The sequence below is a fragment of the Eschrichtius robustus genome, chromosome 12, assembly GCF_028021215.1.
Source record: "Eschrichtius robustus isolate mEscRob2 chromosome 12, mEscRob2.pri, whole genome shotgun sequence".
Lineage (NCBI taxonomy): Eukaryota > Metazoa > Chordata > Mammalia > Artiodactyla > Eschrichtiidae > Eschrichtius > Eschrichtius robustus.
Genome location: NC_090835.1, coordinates 108,383,543 through 108,408,557, shown reverse-complemented (window position 1 = coordinate 108,408,557; position 25,015 = coordinate 108,383,543). Strand labels below are relative to the sequence as shown.

Genomic DNA, 25,015 nt, shown 5'->3' with positions numbered 1-25,015 from the left:
GAAGTTCAAGAAAAGGTGAAACTAACCTGTGCAGACAGAAGTCAGACAGTGGTGAGAGGGGTGCCCATGCAGGTGTCCCACTGCATGGGACGTGGCACAAGAAGAACATTTTATATTTTGATCTGGGTGGTGGGTACTGTGCAAAAAGTCACCAATCTATATACACTTAAGATTTGTATGTTTTACTGCATATAAAGTATACCTCAATTTAAGAAAAAACGTTGAAAATAAATGTATGCACAGATAGGTACCAGGCAAATGAAACAGTGAGAATCAACGATACTCACCTCATACATTTTTTTGTGAGGATTCGAAATGATAATTTATGAGCCTTGTGTTGCACATTTAAAATACATAATAAATGCTAGCAGCTATGATTATTATTTTTCAAATGCCCTGTTCATACCATCTGAGAAGCACATATGTCAGCTGAGTTCACCTGACCGTATTTGAAATGCAAGGATGGGGTCTGTCTATCACGAACCCACCACCTGAGAATGATGGATGAAAGTTACGTGAAAAAAAACTCTGTTAGGAAGGAAACCACAGTCCAGTAGGGCAGACAGACGAGAAAACATTCGAAAGACAATGTTCACGGAATGTGGCTGACAAGGAAGCAGAGGGAGCAAGAGTGACCAGGGCACTGCTAAGGGGCTGAAAAGCTTCTCAGGGAAGGTGGGGCCGGACGGCTTCCAGGCCAGCCGTCTCTAATGGAAAAGGGGAAAAAAGGGTGCTAGTTCAACAGTTATGTAATTAGAAATAGGTGTTCTCACACAGGTTTGAGCTGTGCAGGTCCACGGATATGTGGATTTTTTTCGGTAGTAAATACTACCGTACTGTACGAACCCCCAGACGGGGAGGGTGGATACGGAGGGCTGACTCTAAGTTACGCGACTGGGTGGAGGGTCAGCACCCTAACCCCAGTGCATACGTAGTTCAAGGTCAACTGTAGTTCAACAGCCAGTAATAACGTGGAGAAATACAGAGCATGTTAGGAGGCAGCATTTTAGAGGCTTGTGATGATCTACCAGCTCTCTCTTCGGCAGCAACGTGCAGGTCAAGGTGCTCTGATGTCACATGTGGTCACGGGGGGCACGTCCAGGAACAAAACGCGGATGGCGGATGCTCTGCTTCCCCGGTGTCTACACAGGGGTCTGTAGCTCACTCAAAATAGTTAACAAAACGTAAAATCATTTCATTGTTGTGATTTAATGTTTCCAACTTAAATTTTCTGGTTTACTATTATAAAAACTTTTTGGAAGGAATACTTCTAAAAAAAAAAAAAGTTTCTGAGAAAGAAAAAAATAGCAGGAAAAAAGCCCTGTTATTTTCATTTCAAAGATGACAGAAAGAGTACATTTAACTGAGCCAGCTCTATAGAAATAAACTCGTCAAACTATAAGCAGAATCTCTGTGCAAGTGAATCTGGATTACTAGTTTCAGTCAAATTAATATATTTTTAATTCTTTACAAACAGATGGCTGGACAGTGAATTGACATTCCTTCATGTTACTGAACCATAACTTGTCAAATGTGGACAAAATAAATGCCAAGTAAATAGTTAATTTTAAAAAATAAACTTTTAATCCCTAGTAGAGGTGGCACTATTAAAACAAAAAAGCAAGCTGTGATATGACAGGACATGCTGTCACTCTGACACAGAAGGACCACCTAGGACTTGCTGTCGGGAGCCATTTCTCCTCATCTTCCTTCTGCCGTGGTTCTAACCTGTGACTGATTATGATCTATATATTCCCCAACTGTTCGTTTTCTGTGAATTTTTTTATAATCAAGTTAACCAGCTCACATCCCATTAATCAGGCTTCACCTGACTGCAAAAATCCCTCTCCGTTTACTTGACTATAGCTTGCAGCTGACGTGGCCACCTACACAGAACCATCTGAGGGCCACTGGAAAGCACTTTACCACCACCATCTCCTACACTGGTATAATGTTTCAAATTGTACTATTCCAGAGTAAGTTAATCGTTTTTCCTGACTTAGTAACAAAAACCAAAAAGAGTTTCTGGAAATGAAAAACAACTTTAAACATAACAGAAGCAGCAGTGGATGAGAAGAGAGAGCTGAAGAAATATTCCTAATCATTACAGAGGATTTAAAGATGAGGGAAAAAACATGAAAGAAGGTAAGAGACATGGAGAATATAAGGTCTGATATGATCCAACAGGAATTCTTGAAGGGAGAAAAGAGTGAACAGGGGAGAATTTTTGACGAGGTAATGGCTGAGGATTTTCCAGGACTGCTTAAAAGTATCAATCAGAGTCAAGGGGAAAAGGCAAAAAAAAAAAAAAAAAAAAAAAAAAAGTCATACCAAGAGACACATCATAGTTGAACTACAGAACTCTAGAGGTGAAGAAAATATCTAAAAAGTAGCCAAAGAGAGACTGTACTACATCTTTCTCAGTAATGGACAGATTAAAGACCACACAAACAAACAAAAGGAACAAATATGAACAATTCACACACTTGGTCTAACAGACACAAACAGAACGTGGTATTCAAAACTGAAGGACAATCTTTTCAAGCAAGGTAGAATATTTCAGAAAACTCACCATGTATCATCTGCAAAGCAAGTTTCAACAAAGTTAAAAACATGATATTCTGACATCAGAACACTTAAGTCAGAAAGCTCTAACAAAGAAAAAACTAACTCCCAATATGGAAACTAACTGCTCCCTCAATTTGGAAATTTAAAATCACACCTCTACATACTGGTGTGTCAAAGGAAAACACACAATTAAAATTAGAAAATACAAAGTGAACAATGAGAACACCATGTGTTAGCATGTGGCACACCACTAGAGAGAGGGAAATACATAGCCTTAAATGTTCATATGAAAAAGGAGAAAGGTTTGGAATCAGTGAGCTGTGTAAACAAAACAATTAAGCTCAGCACCCAAGTTACTGCCTCAGAAAACAAGGATGTGAAGAGAGATCAGTGAAGACAGAGGTTGGTTCTTGAAAAGATTCTGGCAAAGCTAATCGAAAGAAAGACTAAAATATTAAGCATGCAACATTAAGTATAAAAGGGGGTCAAAACTGTAGATGCAGTTGAGATTGCAAGAATATGGAACTATTATAAAACAGTTTTATGCCAATACATTTGAAAATTTAGGCAAAATGGACAAAGTCCAAGAAAAATACAGATGAACCAAATTAGCAAGAGGAAACGGAAAGCCTGAGTGGTTCTTTACCCATTAAAGAAAATGAACCAGTCATTAAAAACTGTCTCACAAAGAAAATACAGCCCCAGAAAGTTTTACCAGAATTCTTCTAAATATTCAGATAACAAATACTATAATTCCAACTCTATATAAACTCTCAGAAGAAGAAAAAAGGAGACACTCTAATTTATTTTACAAATTAGCATAACCTACATGCAGCAACATGGATAAACCTCAAAAACAGTACTGAGTAGAAAGAGGAGTCATAGAAAAATGCATGCCTATGATCCCACTGATGCTATTTAAAACTCAGAAACAGGTAATAGTAAACAACGTGTTAATTAGGAACCACGAAATGCAGAAGCGACTCTCTACAAGGGGAGGGAGGTGATGCAAATGTGCACCGAGGGTCCTGATCACGATACTGCATTTCTTCAGCTGCAATTTCTTCTAATTCACATCTATCTACACAAGAGCTATTCCTCTGTAGGGATAAAACATTTCATACAGAAATATGTGAAAAGAATTTAGTCGAGAAAAGAAGCAAACCAACATTCAACTAGTCACAATGCGAGGTGTCAAGTGCGATTCCAGCCTCTGAAGGAAGCATTGCAAGAAGAGCAGAGGCCCTCACCCGTGCGTGCTTTGGGAGAACAGGGCAGGGCAGGGCAGGGCCACGCCACAGGAGGCTCTCTGTGGGACGAGACACCTGTATCTGAGACGGGAGTTGAAGGATGATGCAGAGCGAAGGGACTCAGGGCACAGAGCGCCAGGGAGGGAGGCTCCTGCGAAAGTACAGTGGCCGGCGGATGAAGGGCCGGGCCTGAGCAGGAAGAGCAACCAGAGGGGTGGAGACGGATTCAGAGGGCGGCTCATCACCCGTCACGAGAGACGGAGGCCAGAACACCCCCAGGGCCCAGCTGGCCGACTGAGACAGGGCGCACAGAAAGGGGCTGGCATGAAGGAGGAGGGCCATTTTGGTTTGGACACAATGACCTGATATCCCAGGGGAACTTCCAGCGAAGACGTCTCGTAGGAAGCAGATCCGAAGCCTAGGAACGGCCTGCAGGTTAAAGATCACGGGCACCACTGACAAAGGGACGGAAGGAGTAGATGAGATGAGACTGAGGAGGGCCCGGAGTGCCAGCGTGAGGACAGAACTGGGAAGAGGGGTGGGGTGAAAGACAACTCCAGTGGTTGAATTTTATCTGCCAGGGTTCAAGGTTTTGACTTTGGACCCCACATCCTGCCCAAGTGGTGAACCAATGGTTTTACTCACTTACACCTTGCACGTCCCCAACTTTCCAAACAGACTTTGAGCTTCTCTCTCATCTCTGAAACAACATCTTCTTTGTGAAAAAACAGCAGCACTATGTATAACGGCCAAGACTTGAGAGCACCCAAGTGCCCGCTGACAGATGAATGGAGAAAGAAGATGTGGTCTCTGTATACAATGGAATACTACTCAGCCATAAAAAGAATGAAATTCTACCATTTGCAGCAACACGGATGGACCTGGAGGGCATTATGCTTAGTGAAATAAGTGAGACAAATACCGGATGATATCACCTATATGGGGAATCTAAAAAAAGACAACAAACTAGTGACTGAAACAAAAAAGAAACAGACTCACAGATATAGAGAACAAACTAGTGGTTACCAGTGGGGGCGGGGGGAGAGGTACAAACTACTGGGTGTAAGATAGGCTCAAGTATACACTGTACAACACGGGGAATAGAGCCAGTATTTTGTAATAAGTGTAAATGGAGTTTAACTTTTAAAAGTTGTATTAAAAAACAAAGTTTTAACTAGAATAAATAAATAAAAAGAGCAGCAAAAAAAAGAATTATATACAATTAAGCTAAAAATAATCGAATATGTAAAATATGGTACCCATGGTTCAAGTGACTCAAAAACCTTTAAAATTGATTGCTGTAAAGGACCTTCCCTGGACATATTTTAAAAAAAATAACAAAAAACCTGTCCTTTCTCCACCTCCATGTTGGAATACCTGAAAGAGATTTAGGGGCTTCAAATGAAACCTCAATCAAGCATTTAATGCCAGACTTTAATGGCCATTATGACTACATTCCTGAGTCTGTCAAAAATCTGTAATTATCCAAACTCTAAAATCAGATAATTCCTTTTAAAAGACTGGCACAGGTTAAAATATATGTAAAAAAAAATTCCTTGGAATTACGTAATTACAGCTACCGCAATAAAATTATAAGTTAAGGTTTATTAACCATATAGCTCTGGTTTTCCTTTCTCAAAGGTCTCAAAGAATTAAGGATTTGTGGTTAACTTGGTGTGCACACTTAGAACGCAAAACTCTGTAAACAGTCAACGAGCATATGAAAAAGTGTTAACCTACCAAGCAGGGAAAGGCATACAGATGAAAATACCATGAAAGAGTATGTTTACCTATCAAATTAGAAACTATAATCAGTGATGATGGCCAAATGTGGTGAGACCGGCTTCTGGAAAGCAATCTGGCAAACTCCACCAGGAGTCTTTGGAGTTGTAATTCCACTTCTAAGAATCCACTGTGAGGAAGTAAGAAATGTGACCAAAGACTATCTTCCCCTCTCAGTAACAACAACGAAAATAACCAGCAGGAAAAAGTTAAAATCATAAAAATTAAAAAATGGTACATCTGCATTAACAAATATTATAAAGCCATAAAGCTCATCTTTACAAAAATAGTTAATAAAAATGGAAAAGCGCTCACAACAGAAGAGCCGATAGAAAAAGATACATTCAAGGTAAACAGAATTCAGGAAAATGTTTCATTTTTTTTTTATATCATATATACACACAGGTATATGGCATATAAAAGACACTAATTACTATATATACTAAAATAAGACAGTGTTCATCTTTGGTGCATTATAGATGATATAAAAAATTTTTTTAGATTTTCAGTATTTCTCTTTTTAAAAAATGATAAATAGGTCTTACTTTTATAATAAGGAAAAAAAAAATGCATGACTGGAAAAACATTTCCAAGACTTGAGGAAAACTCAAAGGTGCTGGCACTGCACATGGAAACGCACACAGCACTCAGAGTTGGCACTTGCTGTACGGGTTCCATACAGCACATCCACTGAAGGCCTACGATGGGGCCTATTTTAAAGAATGTAACTTGTAGGGAAAGAGGAGTTTGATACTCTGATCTGATAAATTTAATGTTTATTATTTAATGTCGTTTCATCAAGTCCGAATGATATACACTAATCAACCGGCTTCATGTCCTATTCCTTTGGTGTGCTTTCATGGAAACAATTTTGTTCTTTATCTTAATATATGTATGCTGCTGGGCCAGAAAGCATTCTGGATTTAGCACGAGAAAACTTAATTTTGAGTCCTGCTTTGCTCTGCTGCTCATAGGTCAAGGCATTAACCTCTCCGAGCATTTTTCTGCATGAAAAAAATGGAGTTAATAATACTTTCCTTGATTACTTCACAGAGCTATTTTCATCAAATAAAACTGTGTATATAAAATCATTCTAGCTTTAAAGGATGAGTGATGATTAAATTTTAATAAACGCCTAACAAGCGTGATTATGCACGTACTGTTCCTATGTAAAAATTAATTCTACTCTCGAAGATGGAGACCGAGACAAAGGGAACTGAAAAGGCTGGCCATTTCTGTGCTGCTCCTGGTGGAGTAAGAAAGCAGAAGGAACTATGCCTGGAGGACCCTGGGCAAAGTCCCCACCTGCAGCCAGAAGGAGACCTGAGAGAGGTGGGGTCCGTCTGGTAGAAGCACACCAGGCAGAAGCCCTCGGTGAGCACTTCCCTCTGAGAGCAGAGCAGAGCAGAGCCAGAGAACGGATAACCAATGTTCATAGGACACACGTGCCCTGGGATTGTTCTAGGATCTGGGCCTCCCGAGCTATCTGTCATTTGAGAAAGAAACCGTGAAAAACAGTGGCAGTTGGCAACTTTTATACCTTAATTCAAGAAATATATTTTACTTGATTGTCATCACGAAATTAACGAATTCACTCATAAAAAACAGAATCAGCACAAACACTATAAATCTAGTTTACTGTCTATTCCTTTAATACTCAACTGAATGATTTCAAAATATTCAATTCCAAATTCTGAGTGCCAAGAATAGCCCACCCCCAGATCCTTCATGCCACGTTGTCTCAGAACAATCTGGACAAAGACTGGGAAGGACATCAAAGCCTATCTGCATGTCAATTTCATTCTTCTTCTTAATGATACAAACTGAACCTAACAGATAATTCCCACTCATAACTTTGTAAAAACCTAAAAATCTCCCTGCTTGTTATATGCAGTTCCTAATCACTTCATATATTTTTAAAATGATAAAAGATTTCTTCAGTAATAATGTTAGTGTCATTATTGTTACTGCATAAAAACGAAATGCCCACTTTCTACAAATACTAACCTTCTACTGCAAGAGAGCACCTTGCAGTTCTCAACACAAAAATTTCTGGAAATAAACGCGACATTTGGCCCTAAAGTCTTAAGTCACAACATTTCTCATCAGGATGATTAATCTTTACGAAAAGGCAAGAAAACAAGACACAGCCACCCACTCTGACATTTTCAATCTTTGAAAAAAAAATCCCAATCTAGCTCATGAACTGGAACCATCATTTGTAAAAAGTATGCAATCCATCAAGAGCACGTTTTGATTATAAGATTAACAAGATCACTATCTTTCTTATTCTTCGCACTGAGGAAACTGTACTGACATTAGAAAAGTGGTTCTAGCTTAGTTTTACTTAGAAATCTGATAAACTTTTGTCCAGGAACCAAGCAACCTTTAATAATAACATGATCACTTCATTTTTTCCTTGTCTGCTTACTTGAAAAATATAATCAACAAAGTGTAACACTAAAAATACCTACTCCATTGATTTATACAGGACTCATTTTTGTCCACCTTTCTACAGGCAGGACTGGAGAGTGGAGGGTATGTCTTTTTCAGGTAAGACAAAGCAACCTACAGCTGTGCACGAGTGTGTGTGCGTGTGCTCTGGCAGGCAAGCAGAAGCACTGCTGCGGCCCCCTGGAGCGGGAGGGAGGGAGGAAGAAGAGGTGGCTCTGCAGGCTCAGGGTTTGCTGGCGGCTAGAAGTAGAAGCTTTAACCTAAAAGGAGCCAAATCAGAGATGACTCCTAAAGATCTGGGTTTGAAGCCTTTCTTTCCTTTTCCTCCCTCAGTTTTGAAAAGCTCTAACCTTGAGAGGGCTTTGCTCTAGAGAAAGAGGAGAGCATTACCTCAGTGACTCAGGTGAGCTGTGAGAAGGAGGGACCCGGGCGTGGGGAGGAGCGGGGGCGGGGGGCGCTGAGGAAACAGCTGGGAACGGAGCGGATGACACCACCACTTGTCCGTTTAACGCGATCCATTTACCTGTGTTATTTTTTCTACTCCCTGGAAGTTGTGCTTTTCAAAATGTTCTGCGATATTTCGGAAGGTGTGACGTTCTAGGTAGCAGCAATTACTCAGGACTATCAAAAGTCTCTGTTCCTAAAACCAAAACAAATTTTTAGAAAACTATTTATAGTAACAAACTGAAAGTCTAACAGATAACATTTATCACTTGTTAAATTTAATTATAATCTCTTGGTGTTTAATATCAATATTCAATGCTTTGTTTTTCTTGGTTCCTTCTTTCCAGTAACAGGGAGAAACACAATACAATTCTATAATTCTACTAATTGCTCGCTACGACATAACACACTAAAGAGCCAAATAATGTTTGACTCAAATTCCTTTTGAAATTTAACAGCTGTATGGAAAAACAGATTGATGCAACACAGTAAACTAGTAAAATACGATCAGCTGCTGTTCTTAGGAAAGGGATTCTACTTTATTGGTTATTCCACTTCATACGTTTTGCACCCAAAAAAAGCTATAAAAATGGATATTTAAAAATAACTACCAAGAAATGTAGAAACTCTCAGAAAATAATTTCTAAATTTCTTATAACTTGGAAGAGAATTGTAATGCCATCCACAGATGGGCTCCTTCAAAAACCAGGCCTTCACAGAATTTCTTACGTAGAAGAGTCTCCCTCTTACGGGACTCTCCCCCGGTCAGCCATGCAGGGCGCTGTTCTACACTCCCCAGGCTTCCCGCTATTTAAGGTGACTTCTTATCAAAATTACCAGACCCCCCAGGCTGATGAATCAATCATCCTCTCAGAGTTCAGAAGAACTGGCTTTGTAAATACAGTTCTAGGAATGGCACTGTCCCCGTGCTTGGGGCTGTCTGAGCACTGTCCCTGCTCCCTCAGGTGTGAGGGCTTCTCTGGAACAACTGTGACTAATTTAGGGCCTTGGTTTAGATCCTTGACTAAAAACTAAGGCAGAACTCCTTTCTAGGAGAAGCTCTCACCCACACTTTGATCGCTGCTGTGTACTAATCAGGGTAACTTAGGTTAGTGTCAGGAAGGCAGATGGGAATAACCAGGCCCTGGCAGGTGCACAGACCACAGGGCTAGGCTCACTGAGCCTGGATCACCCAAGAATTCCATTCAGCTCCCTCAAAATGTGTACAACTTTCCATGTCTTTATTTAAACTTTTACTGTTTAGTTCTGGCAGAGCATGGCCTATTTGCTGCCTTTTGTGATCATCAACAAATATAATTAAAAGGCCCGGGAATTATTACAGTGCTTTCGAAGCAATGAAAGGTTGTCAGTGGCCTGAATGACTACGGACAGGAAGTGGCGGCTACAACAAGCCTGAAACAAGTGCGCTGTGCGTCTACTCCTCACCCACGTTCCGTGTTCAAACCGCGTGAGGTGGGCACCAGGAGGTGACACGTGAGGCTGGAGGAGGCCAGACCCCTGCCCACACCTAACTGTCACTGTTATGTGGCCCTTGTAAAGCGTGTGACATAAAGTCACCGTGCCGCTTCATCAGCCACTCTGAGCAGTGGCATCCCAAATATCTCAACTGGTCTCTCAGCCCCACGATCAATCCTTAATTACCCTCCAGGCACCGCCTCCCAGCAGCCCACCCCAGCCTGCCACGCCTTCTCTGCCCTCTTCATTAATTAACTCTGGTTGATTTTTACCCTTGTAATCTGAATGGTTCTTCGCCAAGAATGGAAAAACTATTTGAGTGATTTGAAGTCTTACTCTTAGTATTTTTTCCTCAAATATAACCAATCACAGGAAACAAAAGTGTGAAGAAAACCCGACAAATAATCAAATTCTTAAAATTGAATGACTCATCAAAAGCTGACAAACAACTCAGATGAATACCTATGTTTGAAAATAACAAGTCAACCTATCCACGGCAGCACCTGCAGCCTGAGGACCCCTCGGCCTCATGGACTGTTCCGGCTGCTGCACAGCGTCTCTGTGATGCGGCCATCAGGCCACCCTCCGTGGCAAGCCCGAGGTTCTTCTGTCAGTAGGCAGCAGACCAGCAAGCGGACCAGAAACCTAGCCCTCTTTCTTCCCACCTCTCTGCTGAGCCCACGTGCCACGTGCCTCTGCAGGTGCCTCTCTGCTGGATAACAGAACAAGACCCTAAGAAGATCTCAATTACCTGGACCAAATCTAACACGGTATCATCCAATGGGGAAAAACACAGGAACTGAATTTGGTACCAAATTTGGAACAATTTCAGGAGAGTGAAATGGGACAGAGAAGGTCCAGTGACCAGCAGAAGCAAGTGCGAAGCATGCAGGGCTCTGGGTGACAGAGGAGAGGAGGCGAAGGCGTGGCTCTGGGGGAGTCGGGGGCTCAGAGGAGAACCACTGCCCAGCAAGCCGTGTTAGCTCACGAAGGGAACATGTGAGCCCACGGCAGCTGCTCCAAACACTGGGAAGATAGTCATGTAGAAATCAGGCTTGTCCCAAAAGCCCCAGAAGAAGCGTGGTTGGCCAGACAGGCAGCAAGGCCTTTCTCCACTGAGAAGATCCTTCCTCGCATGTCCTTCTCTCCCATTCACAGCGGAAGAACGGTTTGAACTCACCACATGGCCCTCCTCAGCTGCCACTCATCCCTGACCCAGCGCAGGCAGCTGCCCCTCGGCCATCCACACGCCCTCCCACGAGGCCTGGCTTCTGTCTGACCCGGCCTGATGTTCTGTCAGTCTGCGATACCATTCAATATTCCTTTGCTTAAACGCACTCTCCCACCTGTCCCTGGATTTCCTTCTCAGGGAACTTCCAGGCTCTCTGCCTCAGGCTTTCCCTTAAATACTGGCACCGCCAAAATTATTTTTATATATTTGGCCCTCCTCTCCTCCTACTGTTTTCCCTAGTATTCTCATCCACTCCCAGGCCTTACACTGCTGACTCACAAATCTGTACCTAGATCTCTCTCCTGGGGTCCAATCACCCACTAGACATCCCACCTGAACGTCTCTCATTCAACACATCTGGTCCCAAACTGAATTTTTAATCTTTCTTTAGAAACTATTTTCTTCCTGAATTCTCTTCATGAACAGTACTGTTATCTACCTAGTCACCCAAGTAATTAAACCTACAATAGCTTTTTAAAAAAAATTACTTTGATTAAACTCTGTTTTTCCTAATATAACAAATCCTTATTTAGGAATTCATACTTATAATAACTGTAGAAATTATATATGGCAGGAAATTTAGTTCACATGTTTTCTTTCTTGAGAGGTACATACACATACACACACATCATTCAAGCTAATGACAAACCAGAGAGGGTTGTTTTTTGTTTTTGTTTTTGTTTTTCTAGGATAGCTGGAGTTTGAATTTCAACAGCTAAATTTACATACAGGATAAAGTGTATGTGTGAATCATCGCTAAACACATGCGTATGTTTAAAATATATGTGTGTTTATAGAAAAGGTGATTTGGTTTTGGTTTTGCCATGGAATTTTGTGTTCAAATAAAATGCTATTAGGGAACTTAACAACAACAACAAAAAAAATAGAGAAAAGAAGAGCTTCTCTGTTTAAAGAGGGAAAATGCGGAGAAACGGTGCCTGTCCTTTGCCTCCTCTCCAGCTTTCAAGCACCAGGGTACCACACTCAGGATCTCCACACGATGCAGAGAGGAGATGGAGCTACTTAAGCTGCAACTTCAGCTAAAAGATTTTTCAGTGTGGAATATTTACAAAATTATATTTTTACTAAAACTTTCACAAAATAAAACACAGCTCCAAAGTAAGAGTAGCATGCTATAGCAGTAATGTGGTAACAAAGTATTAATAATTTAGACTGTTATGAAACAGTCATAATGACATGTTTTATAAAAAATGACGTTTTACTTTCTATTTATCATCTTAATTATTTATGATCTTACTTACAGAAGTCAAACTAAAGTCTTCATGGATACTTCCAAACAAATCAGGAGAAGAAACGTCAACGGAGAGACTGAATAGAGAAGCAAGTAAGAGAACAAGTTAAAGCACTAAAATTAAAAATGGTAACATAATGTTATGTGTCAATTATGCCTCAATAAAAAATGCAATGAAACCTATGTAAATTTGACTTTAAAACCTCTTGGTCAAAAACCATATAACTTTCTGTAATATTTAACACCTAACAGCTCAAAGTAGGCACTGTGGACTATCTATTAACATGGGCCACGTAAAATGTGCTTTTGGGGTCTTCCCAATAATTTAATTTCTAGGTATAGACTCTCATAACTGAAATGTTTTTGCCCATCAGAATCTAGAGGGGACTTTTTCAAGCTCACGTTCATAGTAAATGACTTGAGGTGAGCTGAGTTAGGAAATTAGTTAATTTCCTAACAAGTGACCAGACACAGAAAGCTGCAGGGGAGGAAACACCAAAGACCCACTGATTAATTTACAGATACAGCAGAATCGCAAGTAACACCTTAGCAGGATTCCTTTTCTTTAAATCTAACGGATTTTAGAATTCATATGGAAGACTAAATAGATAAACATATAAAATAAGTTTAAAATAAAGAAGCAATAAAAGGATACCAATCTGAAAAACATTAAAAAAAAAAAAACCAAACTACTGATAATTAAAACAACAAACACTGATAGGAAACATTTGTGAATGAATAGAACAGAAGATAAAGTTCAGAAATACCTTCACTACATATTAGAATTCAATGATGTAAGGAAGAGAAATTGTAACAAAACAAGAAGACAAGACTTACTTAATCCAAAACATCAGGAAACTGATTAACAATACAAATTCCTGGTAAATTAATGTGCTAATAAACATATAAAGAGCAAAGAAAAACTAGAACAACTAAATATTTATTAAGTCTCAGAGAGATAAGTGTCTTATATACTGAGAGGCAAAAACCATGGAAACATGGAAACAGACAAACATGGAAAAAATTCCAGTTGTCAGTTATAGATTTAAGAGGCATTTATTTCAGTATCATCTGTGTCAGAGAGCATAAACCTTAGGTACACAGAAATTACAGGTGCCAAACAGTCAGAAAAATTAGGTTTAAAAAAAATCCCAGAAAGCAGCATTATAAAAGAATTATCACATGGATTTGGAAATATCAGGAATCGAGATGTGTCCTCTGGAGCTCAACTAACCAAGAATGGCCCAGACAGTGTCCCTTTAACAGGAGTGCCGGGGCAACGCCCTGCACCAGAACCACAACAGCTATCAACTAGGAGTCACGCATTTTAACTCCCTATTTTATTATTTATAAACCCTGTTCCTCTGGATAATCAGTAAGCTAATCATGTGCTCAGTTTGCTCAATGTGCCTCTAGTAAAGGTGAGACAAGTTCAGAAGATGAAGAAATTGTGGAAAGAATACAGGCCAAATATATAAAAATGTAATTCATATGACTACTTGCTCTCTCTTATTGGAAGTCCCAGGGTATAAGACCAAACACAGAACAAGAGTCTGTATTTTCAATCCCGGTAAACGCATCGGTGAGGCTACTCTCAGCTCTACTTACTGTGCAGTATCTACATCGGCATCAGGCTTGGTGCTCAACTGTTCCAGACAGTATATAAAAACCTAAGTCAAAAATAAGATGTTTCAGTGGTATGAACGCTTAGATACTAATCTATTTGGTCATTACAGATAATTTTACATAAATAACCAGAAATACGGCGTATCTCCATTAAGTGGTATGTATGCATATATACCTTCTGTAAGTGATAGACTGTATGTCCCACATATAGAGTATATATTCACACACACATAAAAGTATGTAAGCACTGGGAACACACATCCCAATGTATAACGCTAAGTGATAAAAAAAAATTTAAAGCACCTATATTCTGATCCCATTGTTAAGTTCTTGAATGTATTTTATTTCCTTCCTCTCACTCATTCACTCATGCGTTCAACTGGGTTTATGTGCCCACAAGGCACTGGTCCCAAAGAACTTGGTGCTCTAGGTACAATGTAAACAACTGTCATGTCATTTAATCTGTGCTCTAACAGATATATACACACAAAGTACTGTGAGAACACAAAAAAGGGGAGCATAATAAAAATGAGTTATTGGGGTACTGCTCAGCAAGTTGGAACTAATCTTACCTTGAACTTATTTACCATAAACTATTATGTTCTCAGACAAGAAGAGAAAAAGAATACATATTTAATATCTGCTATACACTGATTATGAGTAGTAGGGAAGACTAATAATTTGCATTATCTCAGGCTTCAGGGCATCAGTGCTTTTACAAAGTACCTGCATGATATTGACGCTTAGTTGGCAAACCTCTTCCTGGGTTTTCGGTTGTTGAAAGACCTGTAAGGAAGAATGAGAATTGTTGTACTTGGCTAAGAAAACTTTTTGTTTATAAAGTTTGATAGAAGAAGTTAACACGTGGGAAAGTGCGTCCAGTGTGGGCCACCTGACTCTGAAAGGGGACAGGAATGGAGAGCTGGCCTCGGGCCGAGTGACTGTGGCCTGAGTGACAGGGCAGCAGCTCTGGCATCGCAATGACGCAAACCTGCAAGGGGAGCCCCCGGCTGCCCGGCCCCCGCCGCGGACAGCTGCTCTCAGACACTCACGCTGGCTTCTCCGGGCTTGCACTCCAGGACGTCTCGCAGCGACTGCAGCGAGTGCACCACGCAGCGCTCAAACTGGCACGGCTGCAGAAGACAAAAGCAACAGGACCTGGGCATGCAGACCCCGAGCAGAAGCAAACTCGGCCCCGACGCCCAGATTTCCAGACGTGCGGAAAGGGATGGAGACACACACAGCCTCCCCGCCACCCGGACCTAGACCTGGCATGTTCTGCACTTGATATTTAAAGACCACGAATCTTGACAGTTGGAAGCACATCTAATTCAACTAGACTAGAAGTTGGGTAGAATGAGAATTTTTCTTCAAAATTCTACTCTCCTGAGAGGCAGATGCCGGGATGAAGCACAGACGTAACATACTCTGGGACGAGCTCCAACTCCCGGGCCTTCCTCATCTCCCAGGGGACGCTAGTACGATGACCCAGAGGAAGGCCGACACCTTTCATTCCAAACCATCTCTACAGTCACCTTCTATGTCCATCAAGTCAGAAATGAAACCTGAAAATATGTCCAACAAATGGGCTTCAGGATGGGTCTGAATGAGCCCTAACTACACCTCCTCGTGCCAGGCCCACTCCAGGGGACGGTGACACGTGTTCTCGTTACGTGTACATTCTGGGATGGAGTCGACCAAACTGTCACTTTTACAAAAAAAAAGTACAGAAATAACATAAGTGGACTGCAGAGTAGGGTCAGTGGCATGAAGAGAACGAGCGGGCACTCAGAGGAGAGCTGACGGAGGGGCTCTGCCCTACGCAGGAGACGCCCCTGAGCCAGTGACAACATCCAAGCTGAGACCAAGGGCGAGAGGGGCCGCCCGCGGACAGAGACAGGAGCGGCCTGGAGGCGCCAAGTCACCACCACGGGCCAGAGCCTGGTCGAGCCTGCGCGGGGCAGGGCAAGGCTCAGTTCAGCTGAACCAGCTCTGGGCAAAATCTGCTTCAATTACTAAAAGAACTCAGGGAAAAATCGAACAGAAAAAAAGACACACCTGTATACAAACCAAAGAAAGACAAGTTTACTCTCTCACAAAAAGGAATCCAGGCTTAAGGAAAACTAATAGCACCTCAACTTAATGTCATTTTAATACTGCACTTTGGAGCCACCAGAGGGCACCATAAAGAACATGCAAAAGTCTAAGTGCAGAGAAAGAAGGTTGGGGGCGGGGGCAGGGGTGGATGTGAGAGAAAATACCGCCTACAGAAAGTAAAGTGTCAAAGTCCTGGTAGACACCGGCCTTACGAACCCACCTACATGCCCCAGAAGGTAGGAAAATCTAAGATGTTACAATAATAACACTGGGAATTCAACCCCAAATCCAATGGCAGGCAGTTCAATGTTCCTGTTCCTGTGCCGTTTCCTAACTGTCTTGCCTTAGAATGTGAACAGAGAGCCCGGAGAGCACTGCCAGTGGGAATGGGAGCACATGAGTCTACACAGCTGCGATTTCTTTTTTCTGAAAAGAAAGAAAAGGCACTATCTCTGCATTTTGTCAGTGAATCACCCAAGCTGGCTGATTATAAGTTATCACATATCATTCCAGTTATTCTGAAAGGAGAACATTCTCAGAATTATCCAAACTGAAAAAAGGCAGAAAACATTTTCAACATGAGTGGAAAACAGGATGCTCTCCAACGAGCTGTTTCAGACACTCAGCTGAAAGCACAGTCATGGGGGCAAAGCTCATGTGCGTTTCTTTAACTTGATAAGGACTCACAGGGAAAGAAAAACATCCTTATTTCAAACAAATGGGATCAGTACTATGGAAATGCTAAGAAAATGTAAAGTAGTGTATGTAATAGCCTTTGAGACAACTGACTCTCTGTTCAAAACCTGAGAATTTCAGATGTTAGGTAAACACTCAAAGCTGGACCCTGGACATTGCTCTAAGCCTGGATGTACCTTCCCTCTCACGGGAAGTCTGTGCCCACAGCTGACAGCAGGCTCAGCTCCCAGAGGCCTATGGGATTATTAGCACATTTCTTCAACAACGTCCAGTGAGACACACTGGCTGGCACCAAATCACCCGTAAGTGGCTTTAGATCTCTGGCTTGTGTGTCACCAAACATGAGACTAGCTATTCTATGGTTACAGTTTCTTACCATGTTATAAACTTTAAATTTATTAGAAACAAGTCTCTCCAGTAACCACTCTGAAGGACTTTCATGGGGGCTTATCTTCTACAAACAACCAACCAACCTTAGAGGTGGCTGTTGCCTCACGCGCACACACTGGGGACCCGGATGTGCAGTCACCACACGCGCACACTAGACTCTGTGCACAAAAAACACTAACCTGAAGCCAATACCTATTTTATGACTAAGTTGTTCATATTTTGTCAGTTTGTTGTTGTTTTTTTTTTTTAATGAACATAAATCCTTGAAAACAGATGCTCTGTTTTCTCAAACTGAACACACATCTTTTTCTTTGCACAAGATGATCTGAAGCTGGTACTAAGAACCCAGGGTCAGGACTGTGCTGTCTGCTCTGCCTGGCTTGTTTCATTTGGGGCAGTAATTCAGCGGTGCTGGTCCAGCGATGTCTCTGGCCTGCCATCCAGGCCTGCTGTGATAATTAGGGAAGACAGGGGCATAGGATAGAGTTTTGATAATAGTAAGGCTTTGTGTACATTTAAGGTATTTTTATCATAGTGGTCCCAGTATTACAAGTATTAGTTTAATAAATTAAAATCCTCTGTATGTGTATAAAGCTTTGTAGGTTACAGCTTTTTTCTACAGCATCTCATTTAATCGTAACCAACAACACTGTGAACAAGCATTCCGCTTCTTTAACTAGAGGCAGAGAGGTTAAGTGGCTTCTGAAGATGGCACGGCTACTGAGACAGAACTGAGGACGTAACCGGACCAGACACAGAAGCAGCACAGGGCCTTCCCTCCACACCAGTGCCGCCCAACACAAGTGCAGTGTGAGCCAAACACACGTCATGTACGTAATCTTAGATTTTCCAGGAACCACAATAAGAAAAGTAAAAGAAAAACCTAAATTTTAGTTCATAACGTGTAATATATCAAAGCATTATTTCAACATGTAGTCAATACAGAAAGTTGAGATATTCTTTTCTTCTGTACTTGTTTCTTTCTTTGGAGTCTGAAGCTGTGTGCCAAGTGGCCGCTGTGTTGGATGGCACAGTCTGCTCCACACCTCCTTCCTCTAAATATTGGGTGGGCCAAAAAGTGCCTTTGATTTTTAAGTAAAAATAAAAGACACATTTTTCATTTTCACCAAGAACTTTACTGAACGACATATTCACCCTTTTGTTCCACTACCTTCTGCCATTTTCAGGCAACTTCATAATTCCATCTTCCCAAAACTTCTTATCTTTTTGAGCAAAGAACTGTTCCAGGTGCCTTTCACACTCTTCCAGGGAATTGAAATTTTTTCCATTAAGAGAATTATGTAAAGACCGATAAATGAAAATCTGAAGGTGCAATGTCTGGTGAATACGGCAGATGAATCAGAACTTCCCAGCCGAGCTGTAACAGTTTTTGCCTGGTCATCAAAGAAACATGCGGTCTTGTGTTATCCTGATAGAAGATTATGCGTTTTCTGTTGACTAATTCTGGATGCTTTTCATAGAGTGCTGCTTCCAGTTGGTCTAACCGCGAGCAGTACTTGTTGGAATTAATCGTTTCGTTTGCCGGAAGGAGCTCATAATAGAGGACTCCCTTCCAGTCCCACCATACACACATTATCTTCTTTGGATGAAGACCGGCCTTTGGTGTGGTAGGTGGTGCTTCATTTCACTTGCCCCATGATTTCTTCCGTTCCACATTATTGTACAGTATCCACTTTTCATCGCCCGTCACAATTTGTTTTAAAAACTGAACGTTTTCATTACGTTTAAGTAGAGACTCGCGTGCGGAAATATAGTCAAGAAGGTTTTTTTCGCTTAACTTATGTGGAACCCAAACATCAAAGCAATCCACATAACCAAGCTGGTGCAAATGATTTTCCAACACTTGATTTGGATATTTTGAGTATGTCGGCTATCTCCCGTGTGGTAACATTGATTGTTCTCAATTAATGTCTCGATTTGATCACTATCAACTTCAACCTGTCTACCCAACTGTGGAGCATTGTCCAGCTAGAAATCTCCAGCACGAAACTTTGCAAACCACTTTAGACATGTTCGATCAGTCACAGCACCTTCTCCATACACTGCACAAATCTTTTTTTGCATTTTGGTTGCGTTTCTATCTTTCTTGAAATAATAGAGCATAATATGCTGAAAATGTTGCTTTTCTTCTTCCATCTTCAATATTAAAATGGCTATACAAAAATTCACCAATTTTGATAAGTCTTTTTTTTAAATGCACGCTGATATGACAGGTGTCACATACAATCTAACAAAATTGTTTCAAATGAAGTTAAACACAACTAAGTGCTACTAGAGCCATCTTACGGAAAAAAACCCGAACGAACTTTCTGGCCAACCCAATATTTAGTTATAGGATAGTTTGTATTTAAACATAAATACTTGAGAAAAATAAACCAAATAAATCAAAACAAATTTTTATTAAAATTAAATCCTTTAAAATATAATTACAGGGACCTCCCTGGTGGTGCAGTGGTTAAGAATCCGCCTGCCAATGCAGAGGACATGGGTCCGAGCCCTGGTCCGGGAAGATCCCACATGCCGTGGAGCAACTAAGCCCGTGTGCCACAACTACTGAGCCTGCGAGCCACAACTACTGAGCCCGTGTGCCGCAACTACTGAAGCCCGCGCGCCTAGAGCCCGCGCTCTGCAGCAAGAGAAGCCACCGCAATGAGAAGCATTCGCACTGCAACAAAGAGCAGCCCCTGCTCGCCACAACTAGAGAAAGCCCATGTGCAGCACTGAAGACCCAATGCAGTGAAAAATAATAATAAGATTTTAAAAATATATATATATATAATTATGACTTATTAAAAATAAATTTCCCTAATTTCAAGCATGATTTAATTTACAAAAATTTGGAAGTAAGCACTGCTGTTCCAAACACACACTTGTATAGCTTTGTATTAACTTAAGAAAGAACCTTGAACTTTGGAGGAAAAGAAGAATTTCAACTTGTCAAAAATTCCCCAACTGAGATTGGGATTGACATATATACACTAGTATGTATGAAATGGATAACTAATAAGAACCTGCTGTATAAAAAAATAAATAAAACAAAATTAAAAAAAAAATTCCCCAACTGTCAGAGGAAGGTTGTGGACAAGCACACAAATTCAAGGACGTGAAGAAATGTTACAGGGGATGGTTGCTCCTCAACAACCTGAGCCCCACTAGTTTGTAAATGTGGGCAAGTCAGGCCGTTTTATTCTACTGTACCTGTCTACTAAGGTAAGGCAGAAACTGTTGGGGCCAGGATTGTGGTCTGCTGAAAAACTACATTTTTTCCAGCCTCTGTTGCAGACAGGGGTAGGCACGTGGATAAATTATGGCCAATTAGATGTAAACAGAGTTGTCAGTTGTGGCTCCTGGGAAAATGCTGGACCTCCCTGCTGACAGGAGTAAGGCTGTGGTGGCTGGAACTGCAGTGGCCATCCCATGTCATGAGGCCATCCTGAGAGAGGAGCCACACTAAGGGTCACAAAGCAGGAGTCGGAGGAGCCCTGGACACTGCCCGTACTACATGACAAAGCTGCCACACCAGTCCCAACCTCTTTAGTGGGAGAGAAAAAGGAAATGCCCCCTTGTTTTAAGCCACTGAATGTTTTAACCTTGCCTGACACCCACATACAGGTTGCTGTGGGATCCATGGGACAGACTCGAAAACATGAGAACTCACGAACTCTAACACTAACACTATTTTCAAGGGGATTCTGAAAATCTCAAAGCCCCGTCTGAAAAGAGCGAACAGACCATGGTTTTAACTGCCCACCTGACCCCTGCATGCGTCTGGAGAAGTTCGCTGTTGCCTGTTTTGCCTTAGGGCCCAGCAACAGCACTGGTTTCCTATCCTGCTTTTCTGAAAAATTCAAATTGCTGGGTAACTTAGAATTACATTAAAAAATGTAACTCAACAAGAAACAGTTAAGAGTCATAGGATGAAGAAAGATCACTCTAAAGGGGGATCCATTATTTTTACTAATTTTTAAATACCTGTGGTTAGTGTTAAGCAAAAATGACTCTGAGAAGGAAAACTTTAAGAAGTTTGCTTTTCCATTTCCAGAAACGTTTTAGAGTTGCAATAGAGAGCATACGCTCATTATCAAAGTAAGTCAATTACTTTGAATATAACAGACACTAATGATTAATCACCGAAAAGAATTTGAACTTACTAGGGACGTCAGGCCTTCACTGTCGACAACCCAGTCTTCCTTTTCAGCCAATCTCTTTACTTCTACAGGGAACACAAGTACACGAGCGCGTCTTATTATAATTATCTCACTGAACTTCAGAGAGATAAAAATGCATAAAGGTTATGGTTTTTAATTGTTTTATATAAGTTTGTAAAAAAATCAGTGAAAGCAGGGAGAGAATATAATTCTGGTAGACTCAAGGATTTAAATGTGTATCACTCACTGGATTTTTCGAATACAACATTAATGTAAATAAAATTGTCTACTGTGTAGCCCAATCTGGAGAATGCTGGGCTAGGCTCAGTGATAGCTTCAGACAACAACTTAGTAGTCATTCAGCACTCCTGATAATATTGAACAGGTACAATATAAGACACACGGCACTTTCCCCTAACATTTCTGATGACCAAGGCGGACTCTCTCTCCGTCCTGTATGCTCCCGACGATGACAACGCGATCCCCACGGAGGGAAGGACACGAGCGGCGCACACCTGAGGGCTCAGCCCCGGGCTGGGCCAGGGGCCGGTTCTGTGCAGACACAGCCTGCCTACAACAAAGTCCTTGGGACAGAGACCAACGGCTTGCACCTTTCACAACAATGTTCTTGATTGTTTTTGAAAATGTTTAATAACCCGAAAGGCTGCTTTGTAAAGATAACCTTTATTGTTTATGACTATATGCAGAAATCCTGAAAACTCTATAAAAGTATAAAGAAAATGAACACCTATAACTTCTGCGGCAAAGAGAAACTGTTAACAGTCTTTCTTCTGATTCTATGCTGATATTTCTAAATTAAAAATTTTAAATATATATATTTTCAAAATTGGGATCATACTTTTATACACATTTTACATTCTACTTTTTCCACTTAACATTTTCCATAAGGATGTTCTTACATTCTTAAATATTTTTCAAGTATACCCATCTTAATTTATATATGGTCTGGCATCTCAAAGTAAGTAGATTTGAAAAGTTTCAAAAAAGGTAAAAAATTATATTGAGCAGCTATAGACAGTCTGAAATACTCAGATTTCTATAAGAGCATCTTTCATGTTTTTAAGGATTTGGAAGCTGGAAAGAAGTGGCATGTGCAAATAACTGTTGTCTAGCCAATGTCATCAGTTTTTCTCAACATACCTTCCGCTGTGTGCTGCAGTGTAACCACCACACAATGCACTCGAAGATCCAAGATGAGGTCCTGGATCGTCTGTAACAGGTCATTAGGAATCTCAAGGGCAGTCAAGGATTCATAAGTAAGCCTGTAGAACAAACACAGCAAAACATATGTCAGCAGAGGGGGATCTGGAAGCAATTCCCGACATCATTTTGGCCAACCCGCAACGATTCACGATGGTGCTTGTAAGCTACAGCGTTATGTTGAAAACATGGGGAAAGTAAGCCCATTAACAGGGATAACATCACAGTGACACTGAACTAAATAATGAAAAAGGTGACATTCTCATCAGACAAAAGCACCAGCGAGGTTTAAGAGCTTAGTTATCAGATGACACACGGGAAACAGTGGACACAAAAGGAGAGAGTAAAATTCTGTGTTGAGTGTATTAAAAATCATATCCCACACTGAGTGTGTGGCTTTTCCCCCTTTTCCGGAGAACACGCCCACATTTACCTGAGAGTCTGGATGGCGTGAGCGAGCCCCTGCCCAGAGAGCTCGGCCTTCACTTCCCAGCCTCTGCACTGCCGCCCTCCGCCCTCCGCGTCGCTGAGCGGGAGCAGGGCCCCGCGAAGCAGCTTCACCAGACAGTGCATTACTTCCTGGATCATTTTCTAGACAATAATGAACAAGCAAAACTACATTAAAAGGCATCAACTTGATTAAATCAACTGGAAGAGTCAGCCTGCACAAGACAGATGTCTTCAATGTAGGTCAAGGTCTCTAGTCACCTTGGTTGAGAAAACCCTACCCCAAGAAAAAGTCTACATACCTATCCTTCACTCACCTTAAAATCATTTTGTCTTTGCCTTACATTCTTTGATCTTTCAATATGGCCTGACTTCTCAGCAGTCTTAAAAATTTAAAAAAAAAAAAAAAAATTAGTTGTCTTTAGAAATAATTTATAAAAAAAAAAGAAATGCTTTAGCAGTTGTATATAAAGAAAGCATGAAATACAGTCATAACTTGATTAAAAGGAATGTATAAGAAGTAATCTAAGTTTCTGATTAAAGGATGACTAATTAGAACACCCTTCTTATTCCAACAAGAAGCTATTCATCTTCCTAAAACCTTTAAGTACAATTCTCATAAATAAACCTAAGTATTAAACTGAAACTTTCTGTAGGTGAATTTCACATGCTGTTTTCATCCACAGTTTTCTACAGTGAAGCCTACAGGCATTCAGTCCACAATGCCGCTCCAGCACCACTTCCCGGGCGGTGGGTGCAGAGACGAGAGGAGCAGACGCTCTGGACAAGTGTCCGGACGCCTGTGGACACCGCGCTCCACTCCTCCCGATAGTTTCCGAGAATATGAGCATTAACGCTGGCATTTTATTTTTAAAAAATTACACATCACTGCTCTTCTTCCAGGGGCTTTACAGTCTAATTTAGGAGGGAACGTATTCTAGAATTGATTGTTATCTGTTTACTGATAGCCATGTTTTCCTCTGATTTCTCTTTCTCCTTAATGTGTAGAAGACCACTTTACACTGATTAAAAGAGAAATCTGTTCCACTGGATTTCAGTTAGCTTTTTATTACCAAATTTTCTAACAACTAAATATTATTATACAGAATGTCCTAGCAGGGCAAACTTAGGGAACTTTCCAAAGGAAGAAGTAATCACAAAATGGTACAATGTAAAAGAAAATTCAGATACTTCACCAACATAATGTAAAAGTTACCCTTTAAAGGTAAAATACTGGTGTATTTGGTTAGAGAACTTTCTAGTTAGGAACAACTACATTATAAATAATTATGACATTGACGCCAAGGTAATTTAAAAACACTTCAAGGAATGCCATTTCTATGTAAGGTATAAGCTAGAGAAACAGGGTGGAGAGTCGGTCTACAGGACCAACACCACTGACGGGAAGGAGTAAGACAAGGATACAGGTCGCTGACGTCTTCAGCAAAGTATCAGACACCCTGACAGAAGAGGCCAGCGTGCGCACACACACACACACACACACACACACACACACACCTCTTCCGGAGCTCATTTACACTTATCGTGCAGCTTTTATCATTTTTTTCTTTGTAGAGATGCGCTTTAAAAAGAACTTTAGTTTAGTTTTTAAAAAAACTAAACCCCAAATTCACAATAATAATTCAATAAGCAAATTTCTAAGTTCACTGGCCAACAACCATCAAAATTCTTTGTATACCAGGATTTACAGAAATTGATGCTTTTTAGGACAAACGAGAAGTAACTGAAGCGTTTTAGAGCTGCAGTGAGGCATGACCAGAGGGGCTCATGTCGGAGTTTGACCAGCTACAAAGACGAGAGACACAGGGCGAGGTGTGGGGAAAGGGGTAGAGTCCCCTGCCCTCTGCAGGTGGGACGCTCTCCCCAACCTCCACGTGTCCTTTGGGGGTTT

At 41.0% G+C, this 25,015-nt stretch overlaps 1 protein-coding gene across 1 annotated transcript in view; it reads right to left on the bottom strand.

The window, feature by feature from the left end:
- Positions 1-25,015, bottom strand: part of EXOC2 (exocyst complex component 2) — a 154,549-nt gene that overhangs the window by 36,220 nt on the left and 93,314 nt on the right. The window contains exons 14-22 of the mRNA XM_068559475.1: positions 23,421-23,486; positions 23,090-23,247; positions 22,597-22,718; positions 21,439-21,500; positions 15,136-15,216; positions 14,810-14,869; positions 14,066-14,127; positions 12,468-12,534; positions 8,578-8,694 (exon numbers count right to left, since the gene is read on the bottom strand). Of these exons, the coding sequence (XP_068415576.1) occupies positions 8,578-8,694; positions 12,468-12,534; positions 14,066-14,127; positions 14,810-14,869; positions 15,136-15,216; positions 21,439-21,500; positions 22,597-22,718; positions 23,090-23,247; positions 23,421-23,486 (795 nt within the window). The remainder of the gene's footprint in view (positions 1-8,577; positions 8,695-12,467; positions 12,535-14,065; positions 14,128-14,809; positions 14,870-15,135; positions 15,217-21,438; positions 21,501-22,596; positions 22,719-23,089; positions 23,248-23,420; positions 23,487-25,015) is intronic.